General features: G+C 56.4%; 2 protein-coding genes across 2 annotated transcripts in view; both read left to right on the forward strand.

Moving 5' to 3' along the window:
- Nucleotides 1-443: 443 nt before the first annotated feature.
- LOC136005867 (hydrocephalus-inducing protein-like) lies at nucleotides 444-10,787 on the forward strand (the record flags this gene model as incomplete). The annotated part of the gene is made up of 7 exons (XM_065663760.1): nucleotides 444-641; nucleotides 1,999-2,162; nucleotides 2,462-2,612; nucleotides 2,861-3,055; nucleotides 3,730-3,933; nucleotides 4,378-4,770; nucleotides 10,743-10,787. Coding segments are annotated over 7 exons (1,350 nt in total), but the record flags the coding sequence as incomplete, so codon positions are not given.
- An 86-nt stretch (nucleotides 10,788-10,873) lies between these two features.
- Nucleotides 10,874-15,320, forward strand: part of LOC136005868 (hydrocephalus-inducing protein-like) — a gene marked incomplete at its 5' end in the record, with an annotated part of 48,548 nt that continues 44,101 nt past the window's right edge. The window contains 2 exons of the mRNA XM_065663761.1: nucleotides 10,874-10,963; nucleotides 12,323-12,442. Of these exons, the coding sequence (XP_065519833.1) occupies nucleotides 10,874-10,963; nucleotides 12,323-12,442 (210 nt within the window). The remainder of the gene's footprint in view (nucleotides 10,964-12,322; nucleotides 12,443-15,320) is intronic.

Genomic DNA, 15,320 nt, shown 5'->3' on the forward strand with positions numbered 1-15,320 from the left:
ACTTCTCCCCCGTGCCGGGCCAGGGGAGGGCATTCAGCAGTAGGAAGGGGCAAGGCATCTGCATCCAGCCCCTGGGAGGGGGTAGCTTGGGAGCAGTTGGCTCTTGCTCCCAAAGAGAGCATGGAGCTCCTCTTCATCCTGCCCATGAAGGAAAGGGCTGTGTGGCTGCAGATCTGTCCTTGCACAGCAGTTTCCTTTCAGGACTCCCCTGAAGTTTCCTTTCACCCAGCATGCGAAAGGCTTGTTCTGCTCCCTTCTTCAAGAACAACCAGCTTGATTTACTCCAAAAGCTGTGGCCAAAGTGTAATTTTTGCATGTGACAAGGAAAAGCTGCTCCCCGTGCTCCAGGTCCTGGTGTAGAGCCAGCGTGAGAAGAGTGGCAAGGATTGTGGGTACGACCCCGCAGCCTCTGTGCTCCTCTGTTGCAGACCCTGACTTTCAGCTGCAATGTGCGTGAGAAGCAGAGCCAGACCATCCTCCTGTCGAACCCGAGCAGCGAGGCCTGGACCCTGCAGCCCATTGTTGAGGGGAAATACTGGAAAGGGCCTGAATTTATCCATCTGGAGGCCAGGCAAAAAGAAAAGGCCTACCAGGTCACCTACAGACCCCTAACCATGAGCTGTGGGAACAAGAAGCATCAGGTAGGTGAGCTGTGCCAGCGTGCTGACCCTCGTAGGTCACTCTCCTTTGGGCAGGAGGTTGGCCGAGATGACCTTTGGAGGTCCTGTCCAAGCTGAAGGTGTCCTGTGCTCTCTGTTGGAAGGTGGGTTTTGTGGTGGCTGGGGGCCAGGCACGGGCAAAGGGCAGATGGGAAGTCGGGACTGAGCACCAAACGTGTTGGAGCAGCTAACGTAAAAAGCCAGGCTTTCTGCAGGCCAAGAAATGAAGTTTGTTCTGCGTAGCTCTGGGTCGCTGCTTGTGGCAGCCCAGGGGGCTCAGAGACCCCCATGCTCAGCGCACGGGCTGCACAGGCTCTCCAAGCCCCGGGCACAACCACTTCTGCCAGCAGCACCTGGCTGGTGTCCTTCTGCAGCTTGCAGGGAGCAAGAAGGGCAAAGCTGCCCTGCAGTTTGTCAGTGCCGTCCTGGCCGTGAGCAGGCAGGTGGGAAACGAGAGAGATCTCTTGAGCGTCATGCAGGAGCTTTGGGAGGAGCCCTTCCTGCAGGTCTCAGGCTGGGCACATGGGGGTGACTGGCCCCTCTGCAATGTTTTCTGTGCCAGGCCAGCAACAAGCTCCCAAATCCAAGGGGTCAGTTCAGAAGGGCTCTGTGGTGCTGGAGCTGCCGGGTCCTTGTCGCGCTCCTTGTCCCGCTCCAGCTGGCCTTACAGTGGGCCAGGTCAGAGATTTCTTGCCTCAAGTCTCCAGGGTGCTCAGCAGATCTGTGCCCTTAGGGTCGCACGTGCTCAGCATCTCTTTAACGTACAGCCTGCGTGAGGAGTCTTGCAGCTTTCAGCTGCTGTGGAGGCAGAGGCAGGTGTCTGGGATGCACGGGCACCCAGAATGAGCATGGATATGAGCTTTCCATGGCCCATGTCTGGGGGCCCCTGTTGTGCCAGCTTACAGGCTGCTCTCTGGTCAGCGCTGTTGGGGCTAAGGCCAGCAGGACTGAGGCAATGGAGCTCATCAGGGACAGCCACCCCCTGCCCACGGCTGTCCCTGCGTGAGCACAGGCTGGCAGGGACATGCCCAGGTGAGTGGGGCCAGTAAGGGAGTGTTGGGATGTGCAGAGCAGCTCTGCTGCAGGGCCCGTGTTTCCTTGCTTTCCCAGAGATGATGCCTCTGTGTCCTGTAGCTGTGCCGTGTCCTGTGGGCCACGCACCCGCTCACAAGCAGCTCAGAGCAGGTGCGACGCTGGCGTCTGTCTCCTCCTGCGCGGGACAGGGCTGCAGTCACAGCTCTGCCAGCTGGACGTGCTGAAAGCTGCCTCAGTGAGAGCCTCAGGCGTGGGACTGTCCAGGGGTGCTCCAGAGCCGACTTGTCCTATTCGTTGTCTGTAGGGCTCCATCTTCTTCCCCCTGCCGGACGGGACAGGCTTACGCTACCAGCTGGAAGGAACTGCTGAAGCCCCCAGGTGTTCAGGGGCCATTTCCCGGCAGGTTGCGTGCAGGAATTCCCACACGGAGCTCATCCCTGTGTCCAACTGGCTGCAGAGACCACAGAGGTGAGTCCAGCCCAGGGAGTCTGGCCTCATGAGCAATCCCTGCAGCAGCACAAGGAAGGAAGCTTCCAGTGCCTGGAAGCTCCCTCCTGAAAGCTTTTCCCACTCCTTGGCTGTGTCTGGCCATACCCACGTTCTGCCTGTGCAGAGCCATCCTGGAGGGCTTTCCTCCAAGGGGGGTGAGAGCTGGCGCCCTGTGCCCGAGGCACTGAGGATGAGAGGGACTGTATTGTACCCCCGCACGATGGGTATCCTATGGGAGTCCTTCCTGTTGACCTTCACTGCGTCCTTCTCACCCGCAGGTTCCTGGTGGTTATTGACATGCTCAAACCAGAGAACCTGGAAAGCAGTTCCGTGCTGCAGGGGTGTTCATACATCGACGTGCCGAGCTCTGCGAAGAAGGACTACCAGCTCACCTTCTTCTCCTACAAAGAAGGAGTCTACAGGGCAAAGGTGAGTGAGGACACTGGTCTGCAGGGCCCTTCAAGGAGCTGTTGGCTCACTGAGAAGCTACACGCCCGTTTTCATACCTCCACGTGCACGGGTCCTATGAAATACCACAGGTGCTTTCTCTGGTCTTGCACTCCTCCTCGCTGGGTGCTCATAGCCATTCCTGGAAGCAGGGCGCTGAGCTCGGTGGGCTCTTCCGGGTCTGTTTTCATGTGTGGAATGAGCAGCACTTCCCTTTCTGTCTGATTCAGGTGACCTTCCTCAACGAGACAACCGGAGAGTACTTGTTCCACATGGTGACTTTCAAGGTGATGGCTTCGGGACCCATCGGCACTGTTGAAATGAGCACCGCCGTTCGGCAGAGAGTGTCCTCCACCGTCAAGGTGGACAACCCTCTGCCTGTCCCGGTGACGTTTGCCATCAACTGCAAAGTGCCGGACGTCAGCGTTCCACAGCACTTTACTGTTCCTGCACAGTCAAAGGTAGGAGCAAAGCTCCTCCGGCTCACTCTGCTCTCCCTACTCGTGGCCGGAGGGGGGCTCTTGGAGGGTGATGCCTGAAAGGAGCCATGTGGGGCCTCTTTCCGTGGTGGCAGCTCCCTGCCGATGACGTAGAGAGGGAGCAGTGTGCGAGAATATCCCCAGTGGGAATCATCCTGCGCTGGTGGAGTCTGCCCTGCTGGCCCCTGTAACACGCCGCCACTGGGCGTCACGTGGCAGGCCCTTGTGCCATGTGCCCCTCATTTAATGTGTTGCTTCCAGGTGCGAGTGGCTGCAGGACAAGCCTGATCCCGCGGCCAGGTTGTCTGCAGCCTGCATTGACAGGAGGTGGTGTGTGCCCTGGGGGAGCACAGGGGCTTTTTAGGGTGGGCAGCTTCTGGCATCATGCTGGAGGGCTCTGAGCTGTTGGGATCTGTCCCTGAGTGAACCGTCCCCCAGAAGGAGCAAGGCTGTGCCCGAGAGAGAGGGAGTCAGAGCGGGGAAGGCAGCCCAGCCTTCAAGCGCTGCCTGAGCAGAGCAGGGACAAGCTGCCCCCTTCTCAGGCACACGTGTTCCCTGCCTGTGCCTGACGCCGTGGCTTTTTCCTTCCTTCCTCCCAGGTGGATCTTGTCTTGGAGTATCAGCCCCTGAAAACGGGTGAGAGCACGGGGCACCTGGTGCTCCAGAGCAGCGACTTGGGCTCTCTGTCTTACAACCTGCAGCTGAAAGCCACCTCGAGCAGGCCAGAGAAGCCCGTGTATTTCCGCACCACGCTGGGCTCCCGTCAGACCATCACCACCAAAATCCGGAATTTTGCCCAGCAGGAGACCGAGTACCTCCTACAGGTGAGCCCGGGCTGCCGGGGCTCTGGCTGGGAGGCAGCTCCTCTGGCCAGCACCAGCCCTCTCCACCAGGGGGTCCGAGTGCCTCTGGCGTGGCCTGGCAGAGCCAGGGTGGCCATGTGAGCCCAGGGGCCTTCCCACTAGTGTGGGCTTGTCCTCCCTTGCGGGCCCGTGTCTGCTGCCCTGGTTGGAGCTGGTTTTGCAGGCCCCGTGGTGCCTGGGCTTGCTTCCCGCTTGCAGCCCAGGTCTGGCAGTCTTGGGGCTTGGGTGCAGGGTTGTTCCTGCTGGGCACGTTTGCACACTTCTCGTGCCCATTCACCGCAGGCACTCACCAGGGCTATGGTCTGGGTGGGACGGGCCAGGGCCAGGGGACCATCGTGTTCTTCCCGAGGCGCTGGCTCTGCTGTTGTGACCAACCCCCCATGGTCTCTTGTCTCCCCTGCGCAGACCGACTGTGCCGACTTCCAGACGGCCAAATCCATCAGTGCGGCACCCGCCAGTGCTGGGGGCTCGGAGCTGAATGTGGAAGTGACCTTTGAGCCCTGCCACCTGGGCAAAGCCAAGGCCACGCTGCAGCTCAGCTCTGCACTGGGCGGGCAGTACTGCATCCCACTCATCGGCCTTGCGATGCCCCCTGAACCCCAGGGCCCCTTCCTCATCCCAGCCGGCGGCACCACCTCCGTCTCCTTCAGGAACGTCTTCCCGAGGGCCACGGCGTTCCAGTATGCCGTAAAGCACCCGGCCTTCAGCGTCAGGGCCCCCGAGATGCTGCGCGCCAAGAGCAGCACCACCATCACCGTCTCCTTCACGGGCGGCCCGGCTCCTGTCACCAGCAGGCTGGTGGTCTCTTGCCCTGGCGGCTCCTGGATCTACCACCTCCGGGGCCTGCCCTCCACCCGCAAGTGACCAGCTGCCCCTGGCCCTTCCCGCCACGTTCGTGCTCTCTGGAGCCAATAAATTTCATTTAGCATCCTCCCACACGACGTCCTTGTCTCTAAACGGGAGAGGCATGAATTCGCTGGATGCACAGCCGCTGGACAAGGAATTGGCTGGATGACTGCACACAGAGAGTCGCGGTCAATGGCTCAATGTGTAAACGGAGACCAGTGACGAATGGTGTCCGTCAGGGGTCGGTGTTGGGGCAGACCCTGTTCAACATCTTTGTCGCTGACACAGACAGTGGGATCGAGCGCCCTCAGCAAGCTTGCAGACAACACCAAGCTGTGTGGTGCAGCCGGCGCGCTGGAGGGAAGGGATGGCATCCAGAGGGACCTGCACATGCTGGAGAGGTGGCCAGCCTCATGAAGTTCAGCAAAGCCGAGTGCAGGCTCCTGGCCCTGGGTCAGGGCAATCCCAGGCACAGCTGCAGGCTGCGCAGAGAAGTGATTCAGAGCAGCGTGAGGAGAAGGACCTGGGGGTTGGAACATGAGGCGCTTCAGCGTGCGCTTGAGCCCGGAAACCCCCTGTGTCCTGGGCTGTATCACCAAGAGCATGACCAGCAGGTCAAGGGAGGTGATCCTGCTCCTCTGCTCTCATGAGACCCCCACTGGGAGCACAGTGTACAGTTCTGGTGTCCTCAACAGAAGGACCTAGAGCTGTTGGAGCAAATCCAGAGGAGGGCCACGAGGATGCTAAGGGGGATGGAGCAGCTCCTGTACAAAGACAGGCTGAGAAAGCTGGGGCTGTTCAGCGTGGAGAAGGGAAGGCGGGGTGGAGGCCTCATAGCAGCCTTCCAGTATCTGAAGGGGGCCTACAAGCATGCTGGGGAGGGACTCTTGATCAGGGACTGTATCAAGAGGACAAGGGGTGATGGGCTTAAAGTGAAACAGAGGAAGTTCAGGTTAGCTAGAAGGAAGAAATTCTTCACTGTGCGGGTGGTGGGGCACTGGCACAGGTTGCCCAAAGCAGTGGTGAATGCTCCATCCCTGGCAGTGTTCAAGGCCAGGTTGGACGGGGCTTGGGCACCATGTTCTTGTGTGAGGTGTCCCTCCCTGTGACAGGGTGTTGGAACTAGAGGATCTTAAGGTCCTTTCCAATCCAAAGCGTTCTACGATTCTGTTATTCTCTAAGATTCTTTGGGAAAGCGCGGTTAAGACTTCAGTCGGTTCCACTTAAAGGTAAAAATTTGAGAATGAAGACCTTAGGCCCACTATAGGAGAGGATCTGGTTCAAGACTGTCTTAAGAACCTGAACGTGCACAAGTCCATGGAACCTGATGGAATCCATCCGCGGGTCCTGAAGGAGCTGGCGAATGACGTTGCTAAGCTACTGGGCATCATATTTGAAAAATAATGGCAGCCAGGTGAAGTTCCCGACGACTGGAAAACGGGAAATATAAACCCCATTTTCAAGAAGGGGAAAATGGAAGACACGGGGAATTACAGAGTCTTACCTCTGTGCCTGGTAAAATCTTGGAGCACATTCTCCTGGACAGCATGCTAAGGCACATGAAAAACAACAAGGTGCTTGGTGACAGCCAGCATGGCTTCACTAAGGGGAAATCCTGCCTGACCAATGTGGTGGCCTTCTATGATGGGGCTACAGAATTGATGGACAAGGGTAAAGCAGTTGATGTCATCTACCTGGACTTGTGCAAAGCGTTTGACACTGTCCCACACGACATCCTTCTCTCTGAATTGGAGAGATATCAATTTGATGGATGGACCACTCGGTGGATAAAGAACTGGCTGGACGGCCGCACGCAAAGAGTTGTGCTCAATGGCTCGATATCCGGCTGGAGACCGGTAACGAGTGGTGTCCCTCAGGGATCGGTGTTGGGACCGGTCTTACTCAACATCTTTGTCGCTGACATGGACAGTGGGCTTGAGTGCGCCCTCAGCAAGTTTGCCAGTGACACCAAGCTGTGTGGTCCGGTTGATACGCTGGAGGGAAGGGATGCCATCCAGAGGGACCTTGACACGCTTGTAAGGTGGGCTGATGCCAACCTTATGAAGTTCAACCATGACAAGTGCAAGGTCCTACACCTGGGTTGGAGCAATCCCAGGCACAGCTACAGGTTGGGCAAAGAAGAGATTCAGAGCGGCCCTGCAGAGAAGGACCTGGGGGTGCTGGTCGATGAGGAAATGAACATGAGCCGGCAGTGTGCGCTCGCAGCCCAGAAAGCCAACCGTATCCTGGGCTGCATCAAAAGGAGCGAGACCAGCAGGTCGAAAGAGGTGACCCTGCCCCTCTACTCTGCTCTTGTGAGACCTCACCTGGAGTATTGTGTGCAGTTCTGGTGTCCTCGACATAAAAAGGACATGGAACTGCTGGAACAAGTCCAGAGGAGGGCCACGAGGATGATCAGGGGACTGGAGCGCCTCCCGTATGAAGATAGGCTGAGCAAGTTGGGGCTGTTCAGTGTGGAGAAGAGAAGGCTGCGTGGGGACGTAATAGCAGCCTTCCAGTACCTGAAGGGGGCCTATAGGGATGCTGGGGAGGGACTCTTCATCAGGGACTGTAGTGACAGCACAAGGGGTAAGGGGTTAAAACTTAAACAGGGGAAGTTTAGATTGGATCTAAGGAGGAAATTCTTTCCTGTTAGGGTGGTGTGGAATGGGTTGCCCAGGGAGGTTGTGAGTGCTCCATCCCTGGCGGTGTGCGAGGCCAGGTTGGATGAAGCCTTGCGTGGGATGGTTTAGCGTGAGGTGTCCCTGGCCATGGCAGGGGGGTTGGAACTAGATGATCTTGAGGCCCCTTCCAACCCTAACTATTCTATGATTCTATGACCCTGGAAGGGAGCTTGGGCTGTCTCAGCGTTGGCTGGCAGTTGAAGGTTATGAAGGAAATAGCAGGAAGCTCTACTAGTGGGCTCCTATTAATGATGTCAGCTGTGGTAGAGCTTTTGTAAGAGGTTTCCTTTAGTTAGAGAGCTTCTGCCTTGGTGCCTTCAGCACACAGGGGTGTCACGCCTGAGGTGTCTTTGCCTGAGCTCTCCAGTTTCCAGCTGGATTCGTGGCTGGACATGGTGCGGGACATGTTTTGGAGTGTTTCCAGAGGCTGGCTGCCTGGAGAGCCAGTTAGCACTCGGGGCTCATATCCTCCCTGCCTGTGTTGTAAAGGCCCAGATGATGAGTGTTGGTTTCAAAGTGAGGGCTCCACGTTCCCCGCCAGGCAGGTGTGAGGATTTGCTTTGCCTGTGGCCCCGAGTCTCATGGGAAGCTTTTGTTTCTGGCAAACGCTGTGCTGCAAACGTGTGAAGCTCCTGGCAGCTGAGATGCCCCGGGCAGTTGGGTGGCCTTGTGTGGTGCGTGTGCCCGTGTGCGCAGGCTTAATGGGTACAAAGTCATCGACGGGTGCTCACCAGGGACAGCAACAGGGGTCACCCCAAAGGCAGCCTGGCCATGGCCCTGGTGTGGCGGGGCTCCTCGTGGGCCAGCAAAGTAGGAATTAAATGGTTGCTTTGTAGTCAGTGCGGAAGCTTTTTTCTTTCCTGCTGAAGCAGAGAAATTCTTGGCTCATCTGCGGTGTCTCCAGCAATTTATGTGTCGCTCACGGAGCGTGACCAAATGCTGCTGTAAGGTGCACTTTAGCCCTGCTGCAGGGCTTCACTGCGGGGGAGACATTGAAGGTGTCGGGGGGCTGCAGGGATCCGCAAGGCTGTAGCTTTAGCAAGGCCCTGCGGTGGCCGTGGAAGCCACGTGTGGCCCTCGCCTATTGTGACGTACAGGGGAGCTGCTGCTGTTAAAGGCGAGCAGCAGCCGTGGCCCAGTGAGAGCAGGAGTTGCTGAGCCGCTGAGGCAGGAGCAGGCTTGAGCTACTGTCAGGCTCTGAGCTCTGCTTCCTCGAGGCGCTGGTGAAACCCTGCCCTAGCTGGCAAAGCCAGAGCGTTGAGGAGAGGGGCTGGGCAGCCCAGGTGCCAGCCCTGTCCTTTGCTGCCCAGGTTCCCCTGGCTGTTGGCAGCCCAGCAGCAGTTAGCTGCTGTGCTGGTGGGCAAGAGCCACACCGAGGCGTCCCTGGGCGGCTCCTGTCCCTGCAGCTGCCCACAGCTGCCGAGCAGCGCGAGGGCATTCAGGAGCCAAGGCTGGGCCCCGCACGGAGGAATCCTCCAGGAGAAGCGTGAATCACCCGTGCTCAGGTAGCGTCTGGCCCTGGGCAGGGAGGAGGCAGCTCCGCTGGCAGCAGGGATGGGGCAGTTGTGTGATAGCCGGCAGGATTTAAACATCCCTGGGCTAAGAGCAGGGCTGGGCAGGTAGAAGGGCTTGAACGGGCTCTGAAATTGCCGTGCAACTTGCAGTGAGGGTAGAGACTTGGAGCTAGGCTGTAGGTCCTGCAGCAAAGGGAGCCTTGGCTGTCTGAGGTGGGGAGCAGGGAGCCGTGGGGTGGTGGGCTGGAGGGGTGCTGTGTCCTGGTGGCTGGTTTGTCCTGCCCCTGCAGGGAGATGTGCCCGATTGCTCCGTTGTGCTCCTTTCCTGCTCCTCTGGGAGGCTGGTCCCTGCAGGCTCTGGGGCTGTGGAAGAGCCTTGCTCCAGGGCGCGGGGGGAAGCTGCTGGGCTGGCTGGGCTGTGGAGGTTGGAAGCCCTCTGGAAATAAGCGTTGTGGGGGCGACGACAGGGTTCGTTTCAAGTGAAGTGAAATCACAGCTCGGAGAATTGGAACGAATAAGGCAGTTATTCTTAAGACCCGGTAAGAAACCACTGAAACCCAGCTTAATGCTGGATCATCCCCATTAGGTTTTTCCCTTGAAAAGGAGTTATTTCCAGCTCTAAATCCCAGCTCTTGCTGCAGCAGGTCCTCCTGTCCGTAGGGCAGTGCAGAGCTCTGGAGTTTCTTGCAAGGACAGAAGGAAACGGTAGCCTTGTTTCCTGAAGCCGTGGAGGGCCCGGCACCACAAACACGTGCCGTGCTGTCGCTGCCTTGGCAGTAAAGGAATGAAGTGATCGCCTTGCTTGCAGGGTGTGGGGAGCAGTCGAGGGGCAGGGAATGGCCATCTTTGCCTAGATGCTGTCTTGCTGTGTACAGCAAGTGCACACAGCAGAGGTGATGTGGAGCACAGGGAAGCAGGAGGGAATATCATCCTGGATTTTACGTAGCTCTGAGCTAATTGCTCATGTGCCTTCGATGGTTTCCTGCTTTTTTCCTGCTGTGGCAGCCTGGAGTGCCTGGAGGGAGCCTGGAGTTTGGGTGTTAACAAGTGAAAATTAGGGCGTCCTTCTGCATGGAGAAATGCTCTTGGGCAGTGGGGTGATTTCCTGCCTGGAAGGAGCCGTTTTTGCCAGATAATCTTTGTAACGTGAGCCAGGCAAAGTAGCCTTGAGAAACTATAGTTCTTAATCAGAGTCTTGAACTCTGTGCTGACTTAGTTAGAAACATCATCAGGCTCCTTGCAGAGAGGGTGAGAAGTGCCAGTAGCGCCTGGTGCGTCTGTGTGGCTCGTGGGACTGCCCCCAGAGCAAAAGGCTGTTTTGGCTCAGGGTCTGTTTGTTGTGGGGTTTTACATCTATGAATGGAGCCTAAATATGGCCTAAATACTAATCATGAGTGAGGGTGGGGAGGCCCTGTGTTCTCCGCTTAGGAAGGATGCCAGAGGCTGGAGACACAGCTGTGTCCTTTGGGTGTGCCAGGAATGGCGAGGCCCTGGCACAGGTTGCCCAGAGAAGCTGTGGCTGCCCCATCCCTGGCAGTGTTCAAGGCCAGGTTGGACGGGGCTTGGAGCAACCTGCCCTAGTGGAAGGTGTCCCTGCCCGTGGCAGGGGGTTGGAACTGGGTGAGCTTTAAGAGCCCTTCCCTGAGGTTGCGGGGTTCCAGGGTTCCGTGGGTCCAGGGTTTTAAGGTTCTGGGGTTGTGGATTGTCCAACTGTTGCTTCTTCCAGGCGACCTCTGCGACATGGCCAGTGGCAAGACCCCCCGGCCCATGAGGTCCTCCAGAAGGGCGGATGGATTCCAGAGCAGAGTGGCAGCATCTCGTAATCCGAAGCTGGTCAGAGAGGCAGAAGAGTCTCTCACCACCAGGCAGAGGCTGGCCAGCCCTCGGGAGATGAGGCGGCCCCGGGCTACCCAGCTTCGGGACATGGGTGAAGTCTCCCATCAAAAGGTAGCCTTTCCCTGCTCTTCTCCTTGCCGTTTGATGTGACATTTGAAGAGGGCACGTGCTTATGGCAGCCTTGCCTCCAGCTTACCCAAGCAGCTTGGTGATGAGGTCCTGTTGTCATTTCCAACTGGTGGTGGTGGAGTTCTTTGTGCTGGGGGAAAGGCAAAAAACACATTTCTCCAATGAGCCATTGAAGTCCTGGTCTGCACAAAGGCAGTGGAACCTCTGCTGCAGTGGGTGGGTTTTGCTGGGCAGAGAAGAGTGGATGCGCTTTGCCTGGATCAGTGTTCTCTTAGATGGATGTTCAAAGCTGCTTTTCTTGCAGGACTGCTCAGTCTAACACACAGTCCAGGTGGGTGGATGACTGAGGTAGGCTGTTGAGCAGAAAGCTGCCAGCAAGAGACCTGATGTAGCACATCGGTTACGGGTTGCCCCAGGCAGCACAGGAGGTGGGAACACGTAAGACGGGCGCCCAAATAACTGGCAGTGCAACAGCTACTGGGCTCGGCCTGAGCGTGGCTTTTGTGGAGAAGCGGGAGAGCTGCCTGTGTCTCTCGAGTGACAGCAGTGCAGCTGGGAGAGGGGAGAGCAAGCAGGGAGGAATTATCTCCAAGTACTGCCTCTGCTGGGTCAGCGTTTGGTCTTTGCGTGCATTTTTCAGAGCTGCTTCTGCAGCGGTGTTCAAGAAACGAGCAGTAAGAGAATAGTGAAGCATCAACTTAAAGCTCGTGGGGAAAGGGGATACGAATTGCAGTCTAGCTCAAGTTGCCCCGTAATGCTGAGACTTCAGCTGAAACTTCATCCCCATCCAGCATTCACCTCATTTGTCTGTTTCCCTCCTGCCCTGTTACTTTCTTGTTGGCCTTTCCTCCCTGGTACTGGTGTCTTCCGACTGGTTTCTCGGGTCTGCATCAAAAAACCAAAAAGATATTTGGGATGCGTGGGACTCAGTCTCGCTGTCTCAGAGGGAAGTTCACCTGCAAATTGTTTCCTGTGGAGGCTCCTGGAAACTCCTGGGTTTTGCTTGCTCCCTGAGTGCTCGTGACTGTTCCAGCAAGCGTCTGGAGCTGAGTGAGCCCCTTAGCAGAGGGCTCTGCTGGAGGTGGGCGCTGCTTTGCCTTTTGGAGAAGGCAGCCTGGAGAAACAGCCTGCAAAAGAGCTTCTTAGCTTGAGGCTGCTCAACATGGTCCAGAAACGTTTTGTGAGCTGAGAGTGGAGGTGGGTGGGCTCCCATCTCCTAGTGTGAGCTGGGCAGATGTACTCACCAAGAGACTGTATTTACTGGAGATCAGTGTGGGATCTTCATTCGTTAATCTTTCTCCCAGCAGCTGAAGCTCTCTCTGCTCTGTCTTGCATCTGCAGTTCTCAGCAGTTGGCCTGGACCAGAGGTTGTTCCAGCCGTTCCCATCCGAGGTGGTGTTTGAGAACTACGTTCCCCGCCAGTTCTACATAGCGGCGCTAGCTCTGAGGAACATCGACAGGGTAAGTGCTGGGCTGTGGAGGCTGAGCACTGGGCTGGAGGAGGAGAGCAGTGGAATTCACGTGGTGTGCAGCAGAGCAAGTTACCTGCTGCAGCACAGCGCATCCAGAATAAAATGTCTCAGCAGCGTGATTCTGCAAGATGGGGGAAATGTTGCCATGCTGGGGATTGTGCCGCTGGTTTTGGCCGCGCACTGGTGGTAACTAAGCCAAAGGAGCTTTCTGAGCCAGCATGCTTCCCCTTGAAAGCCCTGGACTGATGGGAATGTCGAGGGCTGGGCAGTGCTTGCCTGCTGTCATGCTTTACCGCGAGTGTGCACCATGTCCCGGTGGCTCCTTGGTTAATCCTGGTTTCTGGCAGGGCATGTTTCCCTCTCTCAGCCTGTTGAGCCCCCTGTGTGCAACTCCGTGTCAAAGCACAGGGCTTGAGTTTTCTCTACTTTGTGCTGGAGTAAGTTGTAACTCCTGGCATTAGCACTCCAGGCTGGGTGTTTTGGAAGAGCAGGGGAAACAGGCTGGCTTAGCAGCAGCAGTTAAAGGGGAGGACTTGAGGTGCCACTTGAGGCTCCTGCTAAGCTTAGTTTGGTTCTGCTCAGGTGTTTCTAAGCCAGTGTGGCTGTGCTTTCTCTTTGGAGAATCCCAGCACAGGCAGGGTAATGTGCTCCTGAAGGTCTCCAACTTGAACGGGAAAGATTGTGATCCTGTTGAGATTTCCTAAGAAAAATGAGCAGGGAGAAGTTGAGAAGTGGCAGCAACTTTGTTCTGCTCTGCTGTAGAGGGGGAAATGGAGACCTTTTGAATTTCAGCTGGGGAAACGTTTGCTCCAGTGAGGCATGTGCCAAGAGCAAGCTGGTGGGAAAAGACAGGAGGGAGGAAAGGGGCTGAGTTCAACGTCCTGTCGCGGAGCGCTTTCTTCCGCACAGGGATTCTCTTGGTACGTAAGAGGAAGTGTGCTGGAAGCAGAGAAAGGTGAGAAACAGGCGTCATTCAGGATCCGGTTGTGTAAGAAAGAGCAAGACGTGTGTGTGAGAGGAGGGCACAGCGGGGAGCTGGGGGGGAGGTGGAAGTGTGCAGGTGAATTAACGCCCTCCTCAAATCTCCCTGTTGGGAGAAACAAAGGAGGGGACAAAAGGAGTGACACCGTCAGGGCTTAATGTAGGGGGAGGAACAGCAAGAGAAGTCAGAGTATCTCCTGAGATAACAGGTTTTACAGGGACGTGGTAGAGCATGGAAGACCCTTTGGCAAGGAAGGATGAAGGTATGGTCCCTCAGTTACTCCCAGAGAGTACTGTGTCATTCCTGGTGTAGCTTGGGCATACTGGGAAGTTGCAATGTGGGTACCTATGCCCAAGGGACACCACTGGTGTGGTTCACAGTGACTCTGGGCAATCCTTGCTGCAGGTGTGCCCTTTGCTTATTAAAATGGGCCTCAGCTTCTCTTTTCCTACTGCTCTGCTTCATTCCCACTGTGCCTTTTGGCTTCAGCTGCTCCCTCATCCGTGCAGCACCTCAGAATGTTTGCCTTTGCCAAGTACCAGCAAAGAGGCAAACAGTGAATTTGCTCTATTCGTGCTTCCCAAGTGGAAAACAACACCTGCGTTGATGTTGGTGCCATTCCCAATAAAACGTAATAGACTGGTAACAGCTGCAGCTTGGGATTTCTATGCCCTGTGAAGGGGAGGCAGTGTGTGAACTGTTGATTTTACCCAAAATGAATCAGTTGTGAAGCTGGTACAACCTCAGGCGTCGGAGAGCCCTGGTGTAAAAGGCAGATGAGCTCTAAGGAAAACCCTTGGCATATTTAAATGCACAAAGATAGAGATGCTAATCCCAAGAGAGTTCATTATGTTCTAATTTTGCTGGGTTTTGGTCATGTCCTGGAGAAAAGGAACATTGTGCTCTGTCTCACGAGTTTCCCACATTCCTCGGAATCCTACTGATGTATCCTGCGTGGTAGCTGAGGTTGTCTGCTCCCTAAAACTGCAGCTAGCAGCAATGTGTAACAGAGGCAAAGTGTAATCGAGCCCAATAGGTGCTCTGTATTCACTCCGATACGGAAGTGCTGCACTCTATGCTTACTGCTCTTGCCTACTTGCTGTCGAATTGCTTTCCTGTCTTCAGGCTGCTCCTCAGCACCCTCAGAGGCATCCTGGGTGGCTCTTGCTGAAGATCTTTGCCACCTGGGCTCACGTGCCAAGGGACTTGGCGACCAGAACGTGTGGCTGCAGTGGGAAATGGGCTCCTGGAGCTTGCTGCCCCAGGGCATTGGTGGGAGCAAAGGGTGTTTAGAGCGTCCAGGGCTGCCTTGGCCATGGGTCACCAGGCTTGGGTCAGGGGTGCAGAATGAGCCTCCATTTTTTCCAAGGCTCGTCGTGTTCATCAGTGGAGCTGCCTGCCATTCAAAGTCTCCTTGTTATGCTTTCTGAGATGCGATTGGGTGCTGGGGCGTTGCTGCCTGTGTGCTAGAGAATGTCTGTTTGCTGTCTCCGTGCCTGTGGTATCCATCGTAGAGGCACGTTGGGTGTTCTCATCTCTGCACCAGCCTTTCCTTGTATTACGGATCTCCCTTGCTGCTTTGCAGCCCCCTTTAAATTCTCTTAGCCATCTGCTTCTTCCTGGGGTTGTTCTTTTGTCTTCCTGCGCTCGTCCTTTTGCTCTTGAGGTAAGCTTTTATTCTCAGGAAGCCCAGAGTGTCTGTGGTCTGCTTCTCTTGCTGGTCCACCGCCATGACTAGCACCACAGCTTGACCACCCCGCTCCACCCTGGTGTGTCAGAAGTGACTTCCTTCCCTCCCCGTATAACGCACGCTGGTTTGCCTTCAGATAATACATTCCCCCTCCAGAGGTATGACTGCATGGATGTGTGCAGGCAGAAGCAAGCA

The sequence above is a fragment of the Lathamus discolor genome, chromosome Z (genome assembly GCF_037157495.1).
Source record: "Lathamus discolor isolate bLatDis1 chromosome Z, bLatDis1.hap1, whole genome shotgun sequence".
Classification (NCBI taxonomy): domain Eukaryota; kingdom Metazoa; phylum Chordata; class Aves; order Psittaciformes; family Psittacidae; genus Lathamus; species Lathamus discolor.